At 54.7% G+C, this 23,980-nt stretch overlaps 1 protein-coding gene across 1 annotated transcript; it reads right to left on the bottom strand.

The window, feature by feature from the left end:
* Positions 1-12,192: 12,192 nt before the first annotated feature.
* Positions 12,193-23,259, bottom strand: RPS6KA4 (ribosomal protein S6 kinase A4). Its single transcript, XM_082626675.1, has 17 exons — positions 23,095-23,259; positions 22,921-22,992; positions 21,994-22,212; positions 21,783-21,898; positions 21,151-21,258; positions 20,867-20,947; positions 20,683-20,786; positions 20,437-20,587; positions 17,524-17,688; positions 15,637-15,765; positions 15,324-15,457; positions 15,134-15,227; positions 14,484-14,657; positions 14,209-14,403; positions 13,736-13,895; positions 13,384-13,547; positions 12,193-13,117 (listed from the first exon to the last, which is right to left on the bottom strand). Exons 1-17 carry the CDS (start codon positions 23,147-23,149, stop codon positions 12,923-12,925), a joined length of 2,316 nt encoding a protein of 771 aa, XP_082482801.1. The 5' UTR covers positions 23,150-23,259; the 3' UTR covers positions 12,193-12,922.
* Between the last annotated feature and the right edge of the window lie 721 nt (positions 23,260-23,980).

A 23,980-nucleotide genomic window follows, 5' to 3' on the forward strand; every position in this document is an offset into this window, starting at 1 on the left:
TGCATGGGACTTTTTGTTAATGGACATAACGTCGTCTATGGGCTCTAGACAGCGCTGGGGCTCTGTGCTTCCTTGGCCATGGCTGGTGGAAACACGGGAGTGGGTATTACATGCACTGTGACTTTGGTCAAGGCGTGACCTAGAATGGGCTTGGGCTGTGGAGGGACAGAATGGACGCTTACAAGAAAGTCGGGCTTTTTTAAGATGGTGTAGTGGGAGGCAAGGACGCTGAGTAAGCTGTACGTGTTAAATGAAATCACATATCCAAGGCACTTGGTGCTGGGCCAGGTTCAGAGTGGCTGCTCATAGATCAGTAGCACTTTTATTGTATTTAAACAAATATTTTGGCTAATAGTGAGCCTATTTTCCTTTGATGCTAATAGTTTGGAGGGTGGTGGAACATGATAAAAACTAAAAGCTCTAATTTATTTTTTTCTAATTGGTAGAGACCAATCACCGCCCACAGCATCATAAGCAAGACCCCACCTTAGATTCTCCGTCTATAAAATGAGCATTAAAATAACTCAGAGGAGAGACCAGGCTTTATGAACTGCAGAGAGGTTGGCTGTTATACTTCTGACCCTCGCTGCGTGTTTCAGACCCTTATTATGAGCATCAATTGGCAAACGGATGTTTCTGAGGATGGAGTCCTTTGGCTAACGGTAAGCCAGACAGGGCTGCTTGGACTGAGGTAGAAGTTTTTGCTTTAAAAATGAAAGTTGGGGCTTCCCTGGTGGCGCAGTGGTTGAGAGTCTGCCTGCCGATGCAGGGGACACGGGTTCGTGCCCCGGTCCAGGAAGATCCCACATGCCGCGGAGTGGCTGGGCCCGTGAGTCATGGCCGCTGAGCCTGCGCGTCCAGAGCCTGTGCTCCGCAGCGGGAGAGGCCACAACAGTGAGAGGCCCACTTACTGCAAAAAAAAAAAAAAAGAAAGAAAGAAAGAAAGTTGTTTTATACCTTTAAATACATTCGGTTGAATTGCTGATTGAATAAGCAAATACAGGACAGACTAAGAAAATTTGGTGTGGGCTCCAAGACAGCAAAGAGGGCTGTGAACTTCAAGGATCTTTATGGAACAGTTGCTGAAACCAGCTTTGCAAAGGGGTAAGTCTCCACCAGGTAAAAAGGAGGCTACCACGTTGGGAGCCTGGCAGGATTTATGATGTTAATTAAGCTCATCAGATTCCAGCTCCGTGTAGAACCCACTCAGCTGTCTGAGGCTATAAATGAAGTCTCTTCCATACCCACGTCTAAATTGCCAAGCATCTTAGCGCCCAGCTGCACACTTGCAGGACCACGGCCCACCTCAGAGCCTTCTCGGGTGTTTCCTGTGTGCTCGGGTACAAGCCCAAACTTGTCTTCCTCCCTGGCCTCATCCAATCTGCGTCCCCTGCTCTGCTGACCCGCCCTCCAGGAAAGCAGCCACCCACTGCCAGCCATCAGGGCTGCCCTCCACCATTTCCGTGATGCAGGGCTGCTCAGAGCCAGGTCAGGCTGGAGCTGGGGGCAGAAGTGCAAGGCTTTGTGCCCTCCCCAGAGCTGTCCTGTTCCTTGTCACCCAGGCCTGGAGGGGACAGTGCCTGGGCCCAGAGGCTCGCCACCTCTCACAGAAGCAGCTCCACAGGTCTCTAGCCCTAAGCCCTCCCCGCCTTACTCCTCACGTTCCACTCTTCTTGCCTGCCCCTCCTCTCGCTGGGCACTTCTGCACCAAACGCTTTCATTCTCCCCTTCCAGTCCTGAGAGAGGAAACCACATGTGTGTCCATTCCTACAAAGAGGACCAGGGCAACACAAGCCCCCAGGCCTGCAAAGTGTAGGCTGTGCCTCCCGGTATACACACCCCAGGGACACCCTGCTACATCCACATCAGACTCCTCTTTATTCATGAATAGAGGTAGGAAATTGGTATCAGAATTGCACCTGGCTGTAAGTAAAGAACCAAAATAACAGCAGCTAGAATAAGATAGAGGTTAAATTTTTCTCTCAGGTAAAAAGAAGTCTAGAGGCAGCCAGTCCGGGGTTAATACAACAGCTCCATAGCCATCCATGACCCAGGCTCTCCTATCCTGCTCTCAGCCATCATTAACATGAGGCTCCCATCCCTGAGGTCACCTCATGATCCCAAGATAGTCACTGCAGCTCCAGATATCACATCCACATTCCAGGCCGCAGGGAGTGGAAAGGGGTAAGGGCAAAAGGGCAGGCCTCCCAGCTAAGTGATCCTGCTTTAAAGAGCATTCCCAGAAACCTCACCCAATAACTTTTGCTTACATCTTATTGGCCTCCTTCTGAGAGGCAAGGAAATGTGGCATTATAAAAATCCCATTGACACACCCAACACTATAAGCTTTCTGTTGCTAAGGAAGACAGGGGTGTGGATTTTGGATAAACAAATATCAGCCCTGGACATACTTTTTTGAGAGTTAAATGAAAGTAAGGAAATAGAGCCTCAAACTAATTTCTCACCTGGTTTCTTGCGGAGGGCCACAGTTGAGAATAATACAAGTCCATAAACAGTGATTATGGCATCAAAAAAGAGGCCGTGGGCTTCCCTGGTGGCGCAGTGGTTGAGAGTCTGCCTGCCGATGCAGGGGACACGGGTTCGTGCCCCGGTCCGGGAAGATCCCACATGCCGCGGAGTGGCTGGGCCTGTGAGCCATGGCCGCTGAGCCTGAGCATCCGGAGCCTGTGCTCCGCAACGGGAGAGGCCACGGCAGTGAGAGGCCCACGTACCGAAAAAAAAAAAAGAGGCCATGTTGGGTATTCTCAGTCCATTCTACACCTGAGATGGGACACTGTTTTGTGGTGCTCACCTGAACAATTCTACTACCATATTCCACTGCTAGGTAAGCATTTAAAACAGCAGCTAACCTACTAACGCTCAGCTAGTGGTCTACTAGGACCTCAGGGTCTTTGTTTCCTATACTTTTTCAGAACTTGTTCCTCCTCATCCATCTTTTGTTCGTGTTGTTTGCTCTTCTCCTTGAAACGACCTACTCAAGGACCCTGTTTCTAGTCTTTCCAGACCACAGTCTTCACATTGTGGTACAAAGTTGTTGATCAGAATGGAAAACTGAGCTATGATGAGGGACACCGCAGTGTCACATGGTGACTGGCGTGATTTGTTGCTGAAAGGGCCGCTGACATGTCTGCCTTTTTGAGCTGGCGCGTCTGCCTCCAACAAAGAAAGTCCAGAGCTGGCATTCATGGCGCTTCAGGCTCTACAAGTTGAGGCAAGAACCAGACCTTAGGTGCAAAGAAAAGCTAAAACTTTTAGCAGAGGGAAGCAGATAAACACACATCTGTTAGGGGGAACCGTCTTAAAGGTAGGAGAGAACTTTGGGAGACAGTTTAACGTTATGATTAAGAGCTTAGTGGAGAGACCTGGGTTCTGGGCCCGCACCCCTGGTTGTGGTTGTGTGACTGGACTATTTATTTCTCTGAGCCTCACTTTCCTCATCCATAAAAAGGGAACAGTAACAGATAATAATAACGTAAGACCTATTCATGAAATGAACTCATCCATGCACAGTACTTGGCCCAGTGCCTGGCTCCTAGTGCCCAAAACATCAGTAATTACTATTATTTGTCTAACAACCGTAGTGGTAACAAGAGTATTGGCTTGTTCTGTCTGGCACAGGAGGTTTTAACACAGGGCTTGGCACATGAGTCTCAATAAATTGGTTCAACATCACTATTATCCTCGTCGGTGATAGAGGACGTATCCAGAAAGTGTCTCCTCTTTCCACAGGCAACAAAAGACACCGCCACCTGGACTTCCCTGGCGGTCTAGTGGTTAGGACTCCACCCTTCCACTGCAGGGGGCATGGGTTCGATCCCTGGTTGGGGAACTAAGATCCCGCGTGCTACGTGCACGGCCCCCAAAAACCCAGAAAACAAAAGACACCACGTCTGGATCTGGTTCCCTCCAAGAAGAAGAACCTTCTGGTGTGAACCTTCAAGCCTCAGGCGGGGGAGAAGCAGGACATGGCGGCCCCTGTGGGTAAGCTTAAGGGGCGCCAAGCTGCGGAGTCTGCTTGTTGGCTGTGACTCCCCACTGCTGACCCAGCATTGCCCATCTGGACTCATAGGCTCAAGGGCAGCTTCTCCCGATTCTCTTCTGTGTCCAGCATCCTCCCAGAAGCCTGCCTTGTGACAGGTTTTCTGGAACATCTGTCAGTGAGTAGGGCCTGTTGGTCCCCAACGGGCAGGAAAACAACACACAGAGGATGGGGGCAGGGGGCATGGCAGACGCCCCTACCCCACAGACTACCCTCCTTCCAGTAGAGTGGTGATGGCCTGAATTTCTGGCAGAGGATACTGGTTTCTGAGAGCTCCTGCCATAAAATTGGATCTGTGTCCCTACAGAAAATTCCACGTTACAGAAAGCAGGCCCAATGAGGCGGAAAACTCCAGCTGGGAGCATCAGGAGACCCGGCTTTGCCCTTCTGCAGCCCTGTGACTGTGGCTGAGTTCCTTCCCCTCCATGTGCCTTGGTCTTTCCATCAGGAAAGTTTAGGGGTTTGGTGAGATCCGTGGCTCTAAACACTGAACGTGCATCACGGAAGCTTGTTACAAAGGCAGATTCCAAGACCCAACCCCAGAAATTCAGATTCAGCTGAACACAGAGGGCCCAGGAACCCACCCCAGCCTCCTCCCAGGGGACGGGGCATCTCAGGCTGCCACTCAGCAGGCAGTTTCCGGCATCCCAGAGTCTCTCTCTGCACATGGCTGTCTCCTGAGCCCCAGGGAGAGTCAGAGGGTGTGGAGGGTCCAAGAGGGGAGCAGACGGGAGGCAGAGGGGTCCCAGAGGCCCTGGCCTGGTGACTGCTGTCTGCATACCACCCCCAGCAAAGACCGGCCAGGTACCGCCCACCCACCTGCCCCGGCACCAGCAGAGCAGCTGCCAGATGCAGGCACTGCTGGGAGATGCACCTTACTGAAGTCAGTCTCCTTGCCTTTCCTGCTGAAAAGTCCTTACCTTTGAGGGTTTCAGAAATCTGAAAAGAACAGCTGTCTGGACTCCATGTGCCCTTTAAGCAAGGAAGCGAGGGTTTTCTTTCAAGAAAGATGTGGTGCAAGACCACACTCACAGGCAGGTACGCCCTGTCCTGTGGGAGCCAGCCTGGGTCTCTGGCTTGGATGGCAGTGACCTCCCTGCCTCGCCCCCAGAGACGCCTCTGCCCTCTGCTGACTCCCCAGCCCCCACTCTGCTCCATCATTAGCATTTAGTGACACCTGGGAGGTGCTCCATGGGCTTTGTGTGTTTCACCCCATCTAATCCCCACCACGAGCCCATGAGGTAGCCAGTATCGTTGTCCCCATTTCATGGATAAGGCTACTGAGGCGTAGAGAGGTTCAGTAATTTGCCCAAGGTGACCCACCTAAGAATTGGTGGAGCTGGGCTTTGGAGTCAGGCAGTGAGGCTCCCAGAAGCTCTGAGACCCGTGTGTGCTCAAGAGCTCACCTCTGCAGCCCCAACCAGGACCATGAGACCATCCATCCCACTCGCTCGGGGTCGGGGTGGGGAGGGGTGGGGGGGTGGGTGATAAACAGGAAGAATAAGGTAGTTGCTGCAAAGCGTCTACCCTGAGGCTATGTGCCTCCCTCCGAAAGCCCGGTGAGAGCACACTCACACTCGCACACACACACACTCATATGTTCATGCTCACTCACATATACTCAGTCAAACTCACACAACACACATTTTGCTCACATGCATACACATTCACGCTCACACAAGCTCACTCACACTCAAACACACTCACAACACATTCATGGTGCACAACACACACACAGCCACACACCTGTGCAGACACACTTGCACATGTTCACACACTCTCAGTGCACACACATCCTCATGCTCACACACGTATGTCCTCACATGCACACACATTCGTGTACTCACACGCACGCGGGTGTGTTCCAAACCCCCACCCACGCCCAGCTGGTTGGTTTGTTCTCAAGCTGCTGACAGCACGGCAGTCGGGAAAGCTGAGAGCCAGACTCTGCAGGGGAGGGGCCCCCATCTGGTCCCCACACCAGGGGGAGGCAGGGACACCATCAGCCCTGGTGGAAGCTGTAAGGAGGGCCCTGGGGGCTGTTGGGCAGGGGCTAGGGAGACTGGAGGGTGGGGAGAGCATCCCCACTGTCCTGCCGGGACATGGGTCCCTGTCGTGGGCGTGCCTGAGCAGATCCTCATTTTCCCTGGGTTCTCTTAATTGCTTTTCAGTTAAGCTGCTGTTTGTGGAGGGCTCACAGTGTGCCCGGTGTCTTGCCAGGGGCCCTGCCGGACACCCCACAGCTCTCCGTGGTGGGTGCTGTTCTAGCCCCGCTTCACTCAAGCGGCAGTGGAGTCCCGGCCCGGGTGAATGACTTGACAATCGCATGGCTCGGCTCCCAGGTGTCCCAGCCACACCCCGCCTGCCCTCACTGCACGCCAACTCCCTGGGACTCCGTGGGGTTCACTGCCACCTTCTCCACACAGATGTCCCCGCCCATCCCTGCATGGAGAGGAGAGAGGGAGGAGCTCCCCACCATCCCGCTCTGGGGCCTCATGTCCCCCCACCATCACAGCCCAGCCAGACTCCAGGCAGAGGAGAGAAGGGCCCCCCTGGTGACCTCCAGGAACTCTGCCGAGAAAAACTCTGGCAGGCTGGCAGGCAGGCAAGGACTCACTCGGCTGGTGAGACACGTCCTTTCATTTTCAAGGAGGCAGCGCGGCTTGGATCTTGCCCGTGCTGCTGAAAGTCACGTAAAATGGTAGGATCTTTCTGAAGGGCACTTTGATCATATATATGGAAAGCCTTTAAAATGTGCACACATGGGCACATCCTTTAGCCCATTAATTCCCCTTCTAGGAAATGTATCCTAAGGAAATATTTGGACAGGTGAGCAAATATTTGACAGGTACAAGGATGTTCATTGCATCACTGTTTAAAATAGCAAGGAATTGGGACTCCCATAGTGGTCCAGTGGCTAAGACTCCACGCTCCCAATGCAGGGGACCCGGGTTCGACCCCTGGTCAGAGAACTAGATCCCGCATGCATGCCGCAACTAAAAAAAGATCCCACATGCCACAACAAAGATCCCACATGCCTCAACTAAGACCCGGCACAGCCAAATAAATAAATAAATATTTTTTAAAAAAAAACAACGGCAAGGAATTGAAAACAGCCCAAGTAGCCAAAAATAGAGAAGGGTCTAAATAAATCATAATATACTCACGCAATAGAATATTATGTGACTACAAAAAAAAGATTCATGTAATTATTGACATACAATCTATTTCTGAGTTTACGACAGGCTATAACAACTTATTTATATTTGATACCATTTCCATTAAAATCTCTATCAGTAAAAATCAGAAAGTGAATACATCAAAATGTTAACTAACACAGATTATCTATGGAGAGTTATGCCACTGATTCGTTTTCATTTTTTCCTTTTTGCATTTTCTGATTTTTTTCTAAAATTGACATTCAGTGAAGGTGAATTTTTTCAATCATACGTACATCTTATTATATTGGTTTGACTATACATGAAGTATTCCTGAAAGACTACATAAGAACTGGTAACATTGATGCCTCTGTTAACAAAAGTCGGTGGCTAAGGGTCAGGACATATGGAAGAAAATTTTTTTCACTATGTACCTTTGTAGACTTTTTTTTTTTAATACTTTTTCACACACTTCCTTTTTTAAAATAAATTTATTATATTATTTATTTTTGGCTGCGTTGGGTCTTTGTTGCTGTGCGCAGGCTTTCTCTAGTTGCGGCAAGCAGGGGCTACTCTTCATTGTGGTGCAGGGGCTTCTCGTGGCAGTGGTTTCACTTGTTGCAGAGCACAGGCTCTAGGCACACAGGCTTCAGTAGTTGTGGCACGTGGGCTCATTAGTTGTGGCTCGCAGGCTCTAGAGCACAGGCTCAGTAGTTGTGGCGCACGGGATTAGTTGCTCAGCCGCATGTGGGATCTTCCCGGACCAAGGCTCAAACCCGTGTCCCCTGCATTGGCAGGCGGATTCTTAACCACCGCGCCACCAGGGAAGTCCCCTTTGTAGCCTTTGAATTTTGAACCATATGAGTTTATTCATGGAAAAACCCAAACAAACTTTTTGGCCAACCCAACCAATACAAATACAAACTAAATTTAAATTTTGAAACAAACAAAAGATTGATGGGGCACCTTCGACATTTCACAAACCACATTTTTGTGTCGCAGTGAATGTGGAAGGAGACTATTTATATGAGAGTTGCAAACTCAGATACCTAGAGGTTTCAGGAAGATAAATGAGGGACTGAGCTGGTATGGGCAATAGACAGTGGTGGGGACTGGGGCCAACCAGAAAGCAGGGGCCCTCTCTATGTGACAACACGATTCTGCTTTGGTTGATCAGGCCATCAACAAAAGTCAAACATCCAGGCTTTCATATGCAATTTCTCATTTTGAAACATGTGCTGGGTCTTCCCCGGTGGTCCAGTGGTTGATGCAGGGGGCCTGGGTTTGATCCACACTCCCAGTGCAGGGGGCCCAGATTTGATCCCTGGTCAGGGAACTAGATCCTGCATGCTGCAACTAAGATCCCGCATGCCACAACTAAAGATCCCACACGTGGCAACGAATATCCAGCATGCCACAACTAAGACCCAGCACAGGCAAATAATAAATAAATAAATAAACAAACAAACGTGCTATCTCCCCTGCCCCCCAAAATAACAAGTCTCTATAGGCCAGGCACTGGCACCAGTTTGCAATCCCTACTACATTACTGTGGAATAATCTTGTTGAGAGATGCAGGGGATGTTAAGGAGGGGTCCAATGGTGGTTGCAAGGCACAGACTAAAAGCAAGCACCTCGACTTCAGTTCTAACAGCAGCTGGTTAACAGTGACTTGGAGGGAAGTGAATGTTTACGGGCTGCCAGGCCTTCTCAAGGGCATCAGCATTTTAACAGAGCTGGGAGCCCAAGCCTACACTCTGAGGCCATTTAAGAGTGGAATTAGAGGCTCAATGCAGAAAGGTGAGCCCTTCCAGCTCTCCCAGAAGAGACAGCCTCCACATAAGGCTGGGCTGGTCAGAGATCAAAGTCAAGGTGTAGAAGCAGGCTGCCAGACCGCAGCCCTGATCACTTGCCTCTGGGCTCCCCACCTCCCTGCCTGTGGCCACCCTCTCCCCGCCCACTCTGCTTGGTCACACCCTGTCCAGCTTACAGCCCAAGTCTCATCTGTCTCCCCTGCAGGTTCCCTGACCACTCGGGGTAGAGGCAGGACTCAGATCAAGGCTGCTTATTCCGCTGAGCCCCAGTCCCTTCCATCCAACAGGCTCCCTCCTTGGGGTTACACCCATCCTCTGAATCTCATGAAATGAGGCTAAGAAGACCTCTTTCTTAGGGTGGCTGTGAATTATGTGGGATGAAGGGTGAGGAAACTGCAGATAAGAGACCACTTTTTATCCATCAGAGTAGCAAAGGTTTTATCACTGAGGGATAACACTCAGTGCTTGTGAGCATAAAATGAAATGCGACATTTTCATACCCTGCTTCTGAGACTGTATGCCAGTATATTTGTGAATGGCTGTTTGAAAGTATATTTCAAAGTATATATCAAAGTATATAGGCAAATCTACAAAACAGGATTTATATGATGGTTGTCTAGGGCTGGAAGGTCCAGGGGAAAGGCAGAGTGACTGCCAGTGGGCACAGAGTTTCTTTTGGAGGTGAAAAAAGTGTTCTAAAACTAGACTGATGGCTCTACAATGATGCAATGATGGTTGTACAACTCCGAATATTCTAAAACTCACTGGGGAATTCCCTGGCAGTCCAGTGGTTAGGACTTGGCGCTTTCACTGCCCAGGCCCGAGTTCAATCCCTGGTCAGGGAACTAAGATCCAAAAAAAAAAAAAAAAAGGCGGCCAAAAAAAAAATAGCTTTACTGAGATATTTTTAATTGAGGTATAATTTATATACCACATTATTCACCCTTTTGAAAGGACAATTCAGTGATTTTTTTTTTTTTTTTTTTTTTTTTGCCCTTCTGCTCAGCGTGGCTTGCAGGATTTTAGTTTTCGGACCAGGGATTGAACCCAGGCCCCAGCAGTAAAAGTGCCAAGTCCTAACCACTGGACCGCCAGGGAATTCCCTCAATAAAGCTATTTTTAAATTTTTATTTACTTATTTATTTATTTAGGCTGTGTTGGGTCTTCGTTGCTGCACGCGGGCTTTCTCTAGTTGCCACGAGCTGGGGTTACTCTTCGTTGTGGTGCACGGGCTTCTCATTGAGGTGGCTTGTCTTGTTGCAGAGCATGGGCTCTAGAGCGCAGGCTCAGTAGTTGTGGTGCAGCGGCTTAGTTGCTCTGCGACATGTGGGGTCTTCCTGCACCAGGGATCGAACTTGTGTCCCCTGCATTGGCAGGCAGATTCTTAACCACTGTGCCACCAGGGAAGTCCAAGCTATTTTTTAAATGTACAGATTTATGTACAAACTTGTCTCCGCATCATTTATGATAGAAACAAAGTTTTAAACAATCCAAACATCCAGCCTTGGGGTAAAATTAAAGCCCATCCTCACTACAGAACTCCTATGGTTGAGGGAAGTCTGGAATCCGACTACCGGGATGGAAGGCACTTCTAGCCGAGTGACCTTGAGCAAGGTGCTGACCTTCACTGAGGCTCACTTTTCCCCTCTATTAAATGGAAATGGTGTTTTCTTCATCATCTAGTCGTGGGGAGTCAATGAGATAAGCCATGTAGTGTTCAGGGCAGTCCCTGCACACTGGAAGACCTCAGTAAACCCCAGTAAATACTTGATCATTAAATGACCCCACTCTCACATGTGTTCATTCTCTAGTTCATCCTGACAGCCATATGACTCCCTCTTGACAAATGGGGAAGCCTGGGACTGTTAGGTGACTTACTCAAGTCACACGGTCAGTAAAACAAGAGTCAGAATTAGCGATGCTTTCCCCTCCGCTCCCTCCGACCTTCTCCTGGGCGCCCCCTCCTCCCTCAGACCCATAGGATGGGATACAGTTGGGTGTTTCCCCATCCCCCCAACTGCCCTTGATCCACACCCATGGGGTCCCACCTGCCCACCAGGCCCACCCGGCTTTGCCCTGACTTCAGCATCTGTGGGGCCCCAGCTCCTGTCCCCAGGCCTCCAGTTACCAACTCCTCTAAGAGGCAAACGTCAGAACAGGAGGGGAAGGTCCACGCTGAGATGACCCCGCAGGGTGCCTATGGGGAGAGAAGGCCTGGAGCAGCCCAGAGTAGTATCCAGGCAGGGGGGTGGGGCTCTCAGGACATCTGCACTATACGGACAAATAGCCCTGACCTGGGGGGGCACAGAGGTGCTCAGGCCAAACTGCCCTATGGCCACAACCACCCAGTAGGGATCACACAAGGGCAGTCTCACTCCCCCTGAGAGGAGCACACTCTGATCACTGCCACAGCCATGGGTATGAGCTGCTCCCCTCCTGCTCTCCCTCCCTGACAGGGACCAAGCCCTGTCCAGCTGACCCCTCTCTAGGGACCACCCCTTCTCCTGCTCTCCACCCAATGAGGTTGCAGAGGGGAGTCTAAGATCCAGATCTAAGCCAATCAGCACACCGCATCCCTGGCCACAGTGATTGATTCAGGGTAGGCACTTGACCTAAATGGATCCAATTAGAGTACATCTCAGGATTCCTGCCAGGAATGCTAAAACAAAGACTCTCTTTATCACCAGATTTCAATCTGTAGTCCCCTGGAGCACCTGCCACCCATCTTGGGGCCAAAAGGAGAGTCCTCCAAGTCTGCACCACCACCAGAAAAACCCAAAACAGAATAAAAAGCTGAGACTGGAGAGCTGAGTCCTGATCATATGTTTGCATCCTGATCAGGTCTTGCCTGAAGCTACCCCTGGATTGTGTAGTTCAAAAAGCCTAAAAATCCTGTTCTGCTGAAGCAAGTTTAGGTTGGGTTTTCTACTACTTACAACCAGGAGAATCCTAAATGATACATGGCAGAGGTGTCAGATACACACCCAAGATAACTGTTTGACCCTCATGTCAAAAGCCAAGGACAAAGGGCACCATCTTACCCAGAAGGGTCTGCCCTGTCCCTCCTCTTTGAAGTCTCAGGCCCCGGTGGCTGGAAGGTAGCCCCAGGAGCTCTGCCCATACACACCCCCAACACATACACACGCACATGCCACACACAGCACTGGGTAGACTTTTATTTTAAAGTCAAAGGCACAGCCTGGATGGGCTGAGGCAGTGACTGTGGATGCCCACCCCAGACCCCCAAGGTGCCACCCCCAGCTAGGGGCAGCTGTGCCAAAGGGGAGGGGATGGGTGAGAAGGGGGCCTCCCCTTTTAAGGGGTCGCCTACCTCCTTCCTTAGCCTCAATAGGGGGAAGCAGGTGACATGAAGTGAGGCAGAAATGCTTCAGGGGGTCCCCCAGGGCCTCTCACTGAGCACCCCCGACACAGGTCTTTGGTGGACGTAATTGCACAAACGGTCCATAAAGTGACAGCTTGAGGGGTGCCCCCTCCCAAGAGCAGGACCTCAGGGGAGGGCAGGGGAGAGGTCCCAGTTTCTCCCTGTGGCAACTCAGTGCTCAGAAATGGAGGAGGAGCCCTTCCCTGCCGGGACAGCCCCCTGGGGGAGAAGTGCCTTCCACCAGACGAGGCAGCATCTAGGCAGAGGGCCCCCCACTCCACTCCCCAGCAGGCCCCCTCCCTCCCTGCATCACTAACTCTATCTGGTAAGACATTAAAAAAATTCTCTGCTTATAAAAATACTTCTGCTCTGTCTGGGGGTTGGGGGGGACGGGAGAGAAGGGTAACAATCCCTGGGGATGGGGCGGAGCGATGCAGGAGGCCTGCGGGCAGTGAGCAGGCCTCCTAGAACACAGCCCCGACCGGGGAGGGGGTCACAGTGACGGGGGCTAGGAGGGGGGCAGGGGGCCGTTGGCTCGTCGAGGGGCTCCCTTGGCGGCGGGTGCCCGGCCCGGGACGGCGGGCACGGGGGAGACGCGGCGGGATGTGGCGGCGCTCCGCAGCTTCTGTTTCCGCCGCTTGGCCAGCGGCGCGTTTTCCACGCTCTTCAAGAAGAAACCCTCGCGTTTGCCCCGATTGAACGCCTGGCGGAAAGGAGGCGGTAAGTCCCACCGGGCCGGCCTCGACTTCCAAATCCTAGCTTTGGCCCCCATCCCAGGCCTTCCTTCCCATACCACTAGGTCAGGGCCAACAGGTCTTTGGCCTCCAGCCTCTCAAACGGTCAGGGTCCCGACAGGTCAGAGGCCTGGACTCGGCCGAACTCAACCTCTCAGGACTCTGCGGAGTCGCCTCCCGCAGGCTCCGCCTCTCCAGCCTCTGTCCCCCACCCCCCGCAGGCCCCGCCCCTCACCAGAAAGGTGGCGTTGAGCCCGGAGCGCACAGCTGGCCCCGAGGACTCCAGCACGTCCGGCGTCCGTAGCGGAGGCGAGGAGCGCGCGCTGCCGTCCTGCAGCCACGAGCTGCCCCGCAGTCCCTCGAGCTTCAGCCGCTTGGTGGGGTCCACAGTCAGGAGCCCTGGAGGCAGGACGGGGGAAGTGTTGGGGGGCTGTGTGTAGAGGCTGCGCCCCAGAGACATCCTAGCAGCCCCACTCTCCTCCCCACAAGTCCCCCACCAAGACACCTGACCCAGTAGCAACCCCTGTCCCATCATGACCCCATGGCCTCCCCTCCGCAACCATGATCCGTGACCTCCGGCTTCGCACCTCGGACCAGCTCCTTGGCTTCCTCAGACACGCCTTGCCAGGCCTCCCCGTCAAGGGAGAAGCGCCCCTCGCGGATCTTGCACATTATCTCCGCCGCCTGGCTCTGCCCGCCCTGGCCTGAGGCCCCCTGGAAGGGGACCTGGCCTGACAGCATCATGTACTGGGGGGTGAAAAGTGAGACCAGTCCAGACTAGGGGGCCGGTGGAGGCCAGGAGACTTAAGCCACTGACTTAAGCCACTGCAGGACCATTCACCCTCTCCAAGAGGCTAACTCCTGAGGCCCATGGGTTATGAACTCTGACTTCCAACTCCTAAAACTAGGATGCCCGGACCCCAGCACCAGAGAGACCTCGCCTCTGTATTAGGACGACTTCTGACCCCAGCCTCAAACCAAACCCTGCCACCCCAACAAGAGAACTCCCGTCCCCAGGCTCGGAGGGCCCTGACATCTCCTCGGAGACCCGGTCCCATACCAGAATGACGCCGAGGCTCCAGAGGTCGCAGGACTCGTCGTAGCCCTGCTGCGCCAGCAGCTCGGGGGCCGCGTACTGCAGCGTAAAGCAGGGTGTCTGCATGGGCCCCGCTGGGCTCTGCGGGCGCAGACGCGCGAACCCGAAGTCGATGATCTTCACCGGGGCTCCGGGCGTATCATCGGCGTACAGGATGTTCTATGAGGGCGGCGAGGCGGCCGTCAGAGACTGGCCCTCCGCGCCGAAGCCCTCCCAGTCCGCTGAGGCCCCGGGCACACCTCGGGCTTGAGGTCGCGGTGCACCACCCCCGCCTCCTCGTGCATGAAGCTCACGGCCGACACGAGGCTGCGCAGGATCTGGCTCGCCTCGGACTCGCTGAAGTGCCGCTTCTTGCGGATGTGCTCTAGCAGCTCCCCACCCTGCAGTAGCTCCAGGACCAGGTACGTGTGCAGCTGCGGGCGGCACGATGGGCCACGGTCACCACCTGGGTTACTGTCATCACCTACGCAACCGGGCCGGGCCCCACCCGCCAGCCAAATCCTGCCCCGCGGTCAACATCAAGCTCCGCCCCCGGCTTCAGGCCCCCGTCCGTGTTCGAACCCTGACCTCAAGACCACCCCAAGAACCACCTTAGGACTCGCTTCAGTTTCTACCCCCTACTTTTTTCCAGGCCCCCGTCCCTTTGGCCACCTTAAAACCCGCAGCCCGAAATCCTCCCCCTGCCCCGTTCCCTTGGCCATCCTCAGCTCCGCCTTCCGGTCCTCAGGCCCTACTCCCCTGAAATCCCACTTCCCTGACCTCCGGGTCCTCAGGCCCCGCCCATGGCACTCTCAGGCCCCGCCTCCTGTCCCCCTCCCCGCCCCCTCCCCGCCCCGCACGGGCAGGCTCTAGCGTCCCAGCGCTCCGCCCTAGCCCAGGAAGGCGTCACCTGGTCCTGATGTACTTCGTGCAGCTTCACCACGTTGGGGTGCGACTGGCACAGCCGCAGGGCGGCCACTTCGCGCTGCGTGTTCGCCTCTAGCCTGGGGTCAGGGCAGGCGGGGTCAGGGCAGCTGACCTCCGGCCCCGCCCTCCCCGAATCCGCTCAGCAGAACCCCGCCCACCCCGGGCCCGCCCACCTGCGGCTGAGGATTTTGACCGCGAACTCTTGGCCGTTCTGTAGCTGGCGGCAGCGGCGACACACGGAGAAGCTACCCTGGCCCAACGCGGGTTCCCGCAGGTCCAGTTCGTACTGCTGGAAGAAGGGCGAGTCCTGGGGGCGAAGGGGACGCGTCAGAGGTCCTACCGGGAGCCTTGCGGCCATGCCACGCCCCAGTTCAGAGAGGCTACGGACCTCACCGAAGCCACAGAGTGCGCCTGCTGAAGCCGGATCTGGAGTCCCCAAGCCCAGATGCCCCCAAGCCCACTTCTCCCCACCCTGGCCCAACCCACCTGCATCATGGCGCTCCTGGCCAACGCTGCCCGGCCAGGCCGGTCTCCAGCAATAGATGCTTCCAGCACATCGGTCATCACCGCGTTGTTGTGGTCAAACAGGATGGACGGTGCCACGAAGGAGTATCCCTGGCGGAGGAGGGGTGTTGTCAGGGGTGGATGGAGGTGCAGATGGAGTCCCCGAAGGCCCAGACCCAGCGGGAAGGAGGGTGGGGGCAGAGGAAAGACCCTGGAGTAGGGGATGTTGCTTTTGCATCCTGGTGCACACAGGATGTGTGGACATTTTATTCCACCTTGTTCTATGATCTCTTGGGACCATGTCTGTTCCCCCACCAGTCTGTGACTCTACCTTTCTCATCACAGTGATCCCCCCAAGTGCCAAGGGCATCATCTGGCACAGTGTAGTGGCCCCGAATATGATAGGCTGAATACATGAAAGAACTGTGGCCTGGCATCACACATACTTAACTTAGGAGAATTCAACTCTACCCACTCGGGACAAAAAGTCTTTATTCCTTCCTTTCAAATCAAACTTTGGCCTCCTCTGCAAGGGGGGCTACTGAGGAAATGTAAAGAGAAACCAAAGTTAATTCTTTGCCTTTCCTAACAATCCACATCCTGGCAATTCAAGGGACTCTCAAGGGTAATTTTAACAATGTGTTGTTTTCTCCTAAAAATGCAGCGCCACAGTGCGCTAGAATGCAAGCTCCACATGGGTGGGATTATCGTCTGTCAAGTTTATTGTTACATCTCCAGTGCCCAGGTCAGTGCCTGGCACATTGAAGGCACTTAATACATATTTTTGAATCATTACATGAATGAATGAAAGTAACCACTGATTCACAAGAAAACTTGCTCATTAGGACTGTGAGATCGAGGATGGATTGCAGTAGATCGAGGGATATTCAAGCACAGAGCTGTCCCTTGTGAGAGCTTCAGAGAGGGGAACTGATCCATCCATACCTGATATTGGCCTATTCTTATTTAATAGTTATGGACCATGTCCTACAGGCCAGGCCCCCAAGCTGGACTCAGGGACACAGAAATTACAAGCTGGACTCAGGGACACAGAAATTAAACACATAGTCCCTGCCCTCTGGGAGCTTCAGACCAGGTGAGGCCGTCTCAGTCAGCGTCAGGATAAAACCTGACAAACTGTTTAGAAGGAGATTTTGTCTGTAGCAGGCTGGTGCACAAGGAAAGGGTGACCCAGGGCCAGAGGAGCAGGGAAGACTTCACATGCGGACTGCACTGGACAACAAGGCTTGAATTTTGCCAGGTGAGCAACTATTCCCTCCAGATTGAGGGAACCACATATGCAAAGGTACAGAGGTGTGTTCTGGAACCTCTGAGCAGTTCAGAGGTGCTAGAGCACTGAGTGGAATAACAGAGTGCTGAGGCTAGGGCTCTGAGCAGAGACCACATCATGCAAGGCCTTGTATGCCGAGCAAAGGAGATGGGACTTGTCCAACAGGCCTAAGCTTCTAAAACTGGGTGGAGGGGGCCTATGCCCCCAGGAATGTGATATGGTATGCCAAAGGGACATGCAAAGCCACAGTATAAACAAGGCATCTCTTCCTAAGTGTCCCCTTAAGCAAGTGAATAATTTAAAACAGTATTTTTACGTAACAATAAAGAGATATGATGGAGAAGAAGGGAAATTAACATGAAATTTCAAGATAAACCAGGAAATTCAAAGGCATGTCCTGCCAAGGTGGTCTCTATGACTGACAATTGTAGGTTCCGCACGAGTGGAGAGATCTAGAGGAGATGCTGACTCCTGATCAGGACACAGGGCCTATGCAGTGCCCACAGGTCAGCCAGGGCTGAGGCTGGCAGCAGCATCCTGCCTCCCCCGCATCTGTGGTTCTATGAACGCTCACTCACCTGGAAGATGCGAGGATCCCCAGGTGGGGGGCTTCCAGGGGGTGAGTAGACAGGCTCCAGCCGGGTAAATTCCTCTGCAAAGTTGCCCACATCCAGCTCCGAGCGGATCTGGGGTCGGAATGGGGCTGGAATCTTCCTGGCAGCCAGAGCAGCCCAATCCAGACCCTGGAGAAAAGGAATGAGAGATAGGGGGTCAAAGGGCAGGAAGTGGAAACCCCTGTCCACTCAGGCCACCCTCACCAGGCAGCTCCTCAGTGAGGCAAAGGTCTCACTGGCATTTGTGTGGGAAGCTGTTCTTCCTGCCTCCCCAGCTTCTGTTTCCCTTCCTCTGATAACAGAATCCCTATTTCTCTTGGAGAACCACCCCTCCACCACACTCAGCCAACTCTGGGGCTTTGAATAGAATTGATGTGCAAAAAAACCCAAATCTCTTTATCCTACTGGACTTAAATCTGGGAGGATATGGGCCTGGAACTGCTGGGGACCCCCTCAATGTCTAATGATGAAGTACCTGTGCAGAAAAGCAGAACCAAGAGACAAAGAAAGAAATTCCTAATAACATAGATTCAGCACCTGGATGCAGCCTTGCCTGAAGTCAGACCACTTTTCCTTGGACTTTTCATTTATGGGAGCTAAAACATTCCTTTTATGTTTAAACTAGTATGGCGGAGCCTGTTCGTTGCCTGCCCAACATCCATTCTCCTGGTCTTCCTTAGTACTGTAGCCCCAATTTTATTTCAGGAACCAATGTACACAACTAAAAAATAATATTTTATAAACTTCCTTGCAGCTAGCAGTGACCAGTTACTTGTAAGCAAAAATTACGAGGTAGGAATCCAGGGAAAGAGCCTGAAGAGGAGGGTGAACAGTTGGTAAGGTGCCGTTTTTGCCCTTCCACTCCTTCTTCTTCGTGCTTCCCACCTGGAGAGCAACCTAGATAGCAAGAGCTCCAGCAGTCATCTTGTACCACGAGGCAACCTTGGGGACAGAGGCTATGTGCTAAGGATAGAGGAGCATTTAAAAAGAAAAAAAAAAAAGGGCTTCCCTGGTGGCGCAGTGGTTGAGAGTCCACCTGCCGATGCAGCGGACGATGGGTTCGTGCCCCGGTCTGGGAGGATGCCACATGCCGCGGAGCGGCTGGGCCCGTGAGCCATGGCCGCCGAGCCTGCGCGTCCGGAGCCTGTGCTCCGCAACGGGAGAGGCCACAACAGTGAGAGGCCCACGTACCACAAAAAAAAAAAAAAAAAAAAAAAAAATTGAACTTGGCTTCATGAAGACACCACAGAAGCCCCAGCCTGCCAACTTCTGGATTTCTTTTATGTGAGAAAATAAATAAATAAATAGACGTCTATCTTGTTTAGCCCACTATTCATTTCTATCTCTGTTCTTAGCAACCAGACTCTATTCCACAGATATCACCATCTTGAGTTGGACTTTTTGTCACTTGCAGCCTACAGGCCTGGCCTGGGCTTGAAGGCCCCAGTTCTGGCACCAGGGACCTGAGCACTGCTACCACCAAAGAGGCTATCTCAAGAGAAGGGGGGAGGGGCGGCTTCCCTGGTGGCGCAGTGGTTGAGAGTCCGCCTGCCGATGCAGGGGACACGGGTTCGTGCCCCGGTCCGGGAAGATCCCACATGCCACGGAGCGGCTGGGCCCGTGAGCCATGGCCGCTGAGCCTGCGCGTCCGGAGCCTGTGCTCCGCAACGGGAGAGGCCACAACAGTGAGAGGCCCGCGTACCGCAAAAAAAAAAAAAAAAAAAAAAAGAGAAGGGGGAATAAGGGCACCATCAGGCCTCGAAAACCTTGGGGTGCCTCTCCAGTGTGACTACTGGTCCACCTACTCCCAGCACCTAGGGCCTGGCATGTGCTCAGTGTGGGTTGAGGAATTCACTTAAGGAAACTGACCCTGTTCAGTCACTTCGCCCACAAAGGGACATCTTCACCGCAGAGACTTAGACTCCTGTCTGAGAAAGCCTCTCTGAGGGCCCTTCCAAGCAGTACTTGCTGGGAAGATTCAAGGAGATGGCACTCATAGCAAGGGTAACTGGGTGCCTGGCCCACTATAAGTGCCCGTAAGTGGATGCTTTTGTTTCTACGTCAGACAAGGCAAGTTTAAAAACCACATGTAAACAGAACATAACGGTTAAGAGGATGGGCCTTCAAGCCACCCAGATGCAGGTTTAAATCTGAGCTCCATCACTTAGCTCAGTGATCTTGGGCAAATTACTTAACCTCTCTGAACCTCAGTTTCCTCATCTGTAAAGGTGAAGATAATCAGGAAGGTTCTGAGGCTTACATGAAATAATGCAAGCAAGGGGCCAAGACACAGGTGTTCACTGTTACAGGGCCCTGCTAGGCAATGATGCTGGCCAGGCATAGTGCCCGAGCCAGTGAGGTCTCACAAGGACAGAACTGACTCTGCACTGCACCTTAAACTGTGTGTGCTTTTAACAAGTGAACAAAACCCACGTGGTTGATTCAGACATGTCCATCTGAAGAACAGGCACACAGCCTATACAGGTACAAAGACCAAAACCCTGAGTGGATGCAAGAGTCATAAGATTTGGGCCGACAGCAGACCTGGGGTCTGTTCCCAGCTCTACACTTTTACTGTGTGATCTGGGGCAAGTCACCTTGCTCCTCTGAACCTGTCCAATGAAAGGACTGATGAATTCATTCTCAAGTCCCTGCCAGCCCTACCAGGCAATGAACCTAGAATGCTTTCCCGCAAGACATCTTCCAAGTTTCAATAGAGACGGCTGAGAAGACAAGCCTGCTTTCTTTAACTGAGAGGTTTTCCAAATCAAGTGAAACTGGCCGGCCTCAGACCATCCCTCCAGTGTCCCCCAACCCAGAGCAGTAGCCTGGCCCCGGTGTGTGCAGACAGGTATGGGGGCGAGCCAGGAGCCTCACCTGGAAGAAGGGGTGGTTCTTAACTTCCTGTGCCCCCTGGTGTCCTGCACCCAGCCGCTTCTTGGGGTCCTTGCAAAGTAGCCGCTGCAGTAGATCCTGTGCCACTGGCCCAATCCGGGGGGGGAAGGGAGGGGAGCACTTCAGGATCCGTCTGGGAGGATTGGTGGGGGGGCGTCAGGGGCAGCAAGCCCCCCCTCCAGCCCTGCCCAGGCCCCTCAGCCGCCCTCTGCTTCCAACCCTGCTCACCGAGACACCTCTGCCTGCGTGTTCCTCTCGCCCTCCAGGGTGAAGGGCGAAGCCCCTGTCAGCAGCTCGAAGAGCAGGATGCCTAGGCTCCACCAGTCCACAGCCTGCAGGGCAGAGCCAGGGTGAGGGCCTGCGGCCACCCCCACCTCACCACACCCACCCCTCTGCTCCCCTGCCAACCCACCTTGCCGTGGCCCGACTTGCTGCGGATAATCTCAGGGGCCATGTACTCGATGGTGCCACAGAAGGAGAAGGTCCGCTCTTTCTGGGAGGGCAAGAGGACCCGCCCAAGGCTCAGAGTAAGACTCGTGGACTTGTGAGGGTCAGAGCAGTGGGAACACCCCGAAGGCAGGGCCTGGAGCTACTCACCTCTGCACCCCCAAGAAACGCAGAGCCAAGCATGAAGCAGGAGCCGGGAAGGGAAGGCCTGCACGGGGGTGCAGGAGGCCGAGACTGCGCTTCACTCACCTCCTCTGTCAGGAACTCCTTGCTAAGCCCGAAGTCCGTGAGGACGACATGGCCCTCGGAGTCCAGGAGCACGTTCTCCAGCTTCAGATCTCGGTAGATGATGCCCAGCTGGCAGGAACAAGAAGGCACTGAGGATCCCTCCCCCGACACCCTCTGCTCCTGTCCCTGCACCTGGTCTCTGGGGAAGGGGATCTCCAGTGCTGGTGCGGGGCCGGGGTGGGACTGGGCCATTGGATAGGAAAAGCCATTTAAGATGTAAAAGCAAGGAAGAGGACACCATGGAGAGGCCGCAGGGGAGCAGGCCCCAAGTTCCCAGGGAGAGGAGCCCCATCTCATGATGGCTTTGGGAGCCAAGGCATGAGGTCTCCGTTTGCAGAAGTTCTGTGAACGTGGCCCCAGGAAGCAGCCTCGAGTTCCCTGTGAGAGGAAAGCCCCTTCAAGGAGACCCCAGGGGAGGAGACCCCACCAGGCAGCACGGAGGCCTTCATTCCAGGAGGCCTAAGGGAAGCAGCTCCTGTCCCCACCGAGGCCACCAGCCCTCAGAAAGCCCAAGGCCGCTATGTTCACAGGCCCCTTCTAAGGCCCAGGCCCAGTCCCCACAGCCACAGCCAGGTGGCCAGGTCCTCACCCACCTTGTGCAGGTGTTCCAGGGCCAACACGATCTCACCCCCATACACGCGCACCTCAGCCTCCTTGAAGTACTGGCGCTGGTAGAGGTGGGTGAACATTTCGCCGCCGTTCACATAGTCTGGGGGCGGGGGGTGGGTGAAAGTTGCGAAGTAGCCCCCTTGTGTGGCCCCCCCGCCTCCATGGCCCCCAGGGTTGGAAGGTGCCTGCCCTCACCCAGGATGAGGTGCAGCTTGGCATCCGTCTGGAAGGCGTAGTGCAGCGTGACCAGGAAGGGTGCCTGGCGCACCAGCTCCAGCACGGAGCGCTCGGTGCGCGTGTGCTCCTGCGTCTTGGCTCGCTGCACCAGCGCCGCCTTGCGCAGCACCTTCATGGCATACAGCTTCCCCGCGTCGTGCCCGCCCGCCTTCCGCACCAGGAACACCTTCCCGTAGGCTGTGGGAGCAGCGAGTGGGCGGAGGGTAGGCCATGAACAGGAGGGTGGTGAAGACTGGTGAGAGTGGGCACGCTGCCAAGCCAGGAGGGTGTGCAAGTCGGGGGAAGGAGCTGGGGTGAGAGGCAGGTGTGCAAAAACTGGCAGAGCCTTCTGAGGAAAAGGTGTGCACACCCCCGGGCGGGGGCTCAGCCAAACCAGGGAGGGGATATGCAAACCAGGCTGGGGGGCACACAACTCCCGGAGGCCTGCAGCGGGGGTGGGGGTGGGGGTGGAGGTGGGGGGGTGGAGGGCGGGTCATGTGCAAACCTGTGGAAGACGAGACAGATGCAAGAGGATGCAAAGCCAAGGAAGGGAGGCAGAGGTGCATGCAGACAGGGGAGGGACGGTCAAACCCGAGGAGGGGAGTTTGCAAAGTGGGGGATAGGGCTCTCATATCTCGCAAGGGAAGGAGCTGTGAAATCACACAGGGGAGCTGCAAGCCCCCAGGAGTGTTGGCAGATCCGGGCGGACCTTCCAGGGAGGAGCAACGTCAGTGTGGAGCAGCCCCGGGAGTCGGCATGCAAACCATGGCAGGGCAGGGCCAAGCAGGCAAGGCAGGGAGAGGCTGGGGGGCATTGCCGGTGGCCTGGCCCAACCCAGGTAGGTGTGCAAACGGGAGGCCCGGGGCACCATGCCTGGGACACCTGCCGGTGGATAGGGCTCCTCACCTCCCGTGCCCAGCACCTTGAGCAGCTGGAAGTTCTCCACGCCCACCTTCTCCTCGTGCCCGGTCAGGTTGGCTGCGGGCACAGGGGGCAAATGAACCCAGCCAGTGCATGAACCCTCCCAGCCGGCCTGGGCAGCCATCACCCGGCCTGCACCCCGGGCCACCGCTGCCCCACCTTCGGTGATCTGCAGCTCCACCGCACAGCCCTCGTCCTCGTCCTCGTCCCCCATGGCCGGGGGGTCGCTGGGGCCCGCGAGGCTCAGCTCCGGGCGGCGCCGGTTACATGGCGGCTCCGGCCAGGGCGGGAGCTTCCTGGTGCCGCCTCCGGGGCTGAGGCGGGCGCCGGCGCCGCCTCCCGGCTCCCCGCCCCGCGCGGCCTGAGTCAGGCGCTGGAACGTGACAGCGCCGGGCGGCGGGCGGGCGGGGCGGTCCCGTCTCCCGCAGGCGCAGGGGGCTGGTGCTAGGGCTGTGCGCTCTGGGCCCAAGGCGACCATCCTGGGGACCTGGGAACACCCCTTAGGAGCCATGCCTGGGGTCCGTGGATAACCTGGAGCCTCTGTGGGGCGGACACTCCCAAGCCAGGTGTTGGCCCCAGGGCGGTAAGTCCACATCAGGCTGTGCCCCAAGGAGGGTGGGGGTCCCACTCAGGTACTTGAGAGCCGCCTTCCCCTCCAGGGTGCTAGCCCTAAGGGCAGCCAAGCAGCTCTGTCCAATTCTTAGCCACCAGCGAAAGTGAGGGATTTCATAAAAATCACAACCCACTTGCCTCATTTTTGATCACTCCTTGACCTCAGCAAATAGGGGAGGGGATCTGTCGGTCCCCTTGACAGATGAGCAGCCTGAAGCCACATGGCCACCCTTGTCCAGCTACTGCCAGCACAGCCCCAGCCCTGCACCTCTCACTCAGCGTGGCTCTCGCTCTTGGTGCTGGGCAGGCTAAGAGGGCCCCAGAAGCCGCCCAGCCCAGCTCCCTGTCTATACCCCCAACAGCCAGCGAGACCCTCTCCCCTGCCTTTGCAGGGGAGGCCTGGGGGCACAGGCACCCTGAGGACCAAGCCCTG

This window comes from Mesoplodon mirus (genome assembly GCF_964341445.2).
Source record: "Mesoplodon mirus genome assembly, chromosome: 7".
Classification (NCBI taxonomy): domain Eukaryota; kingdom Metazoa; phylum Chordata; class Mammalia; order Artiodactyla; family Ziphiidae; genus Mesoplodon; species Mesoplodon mirus.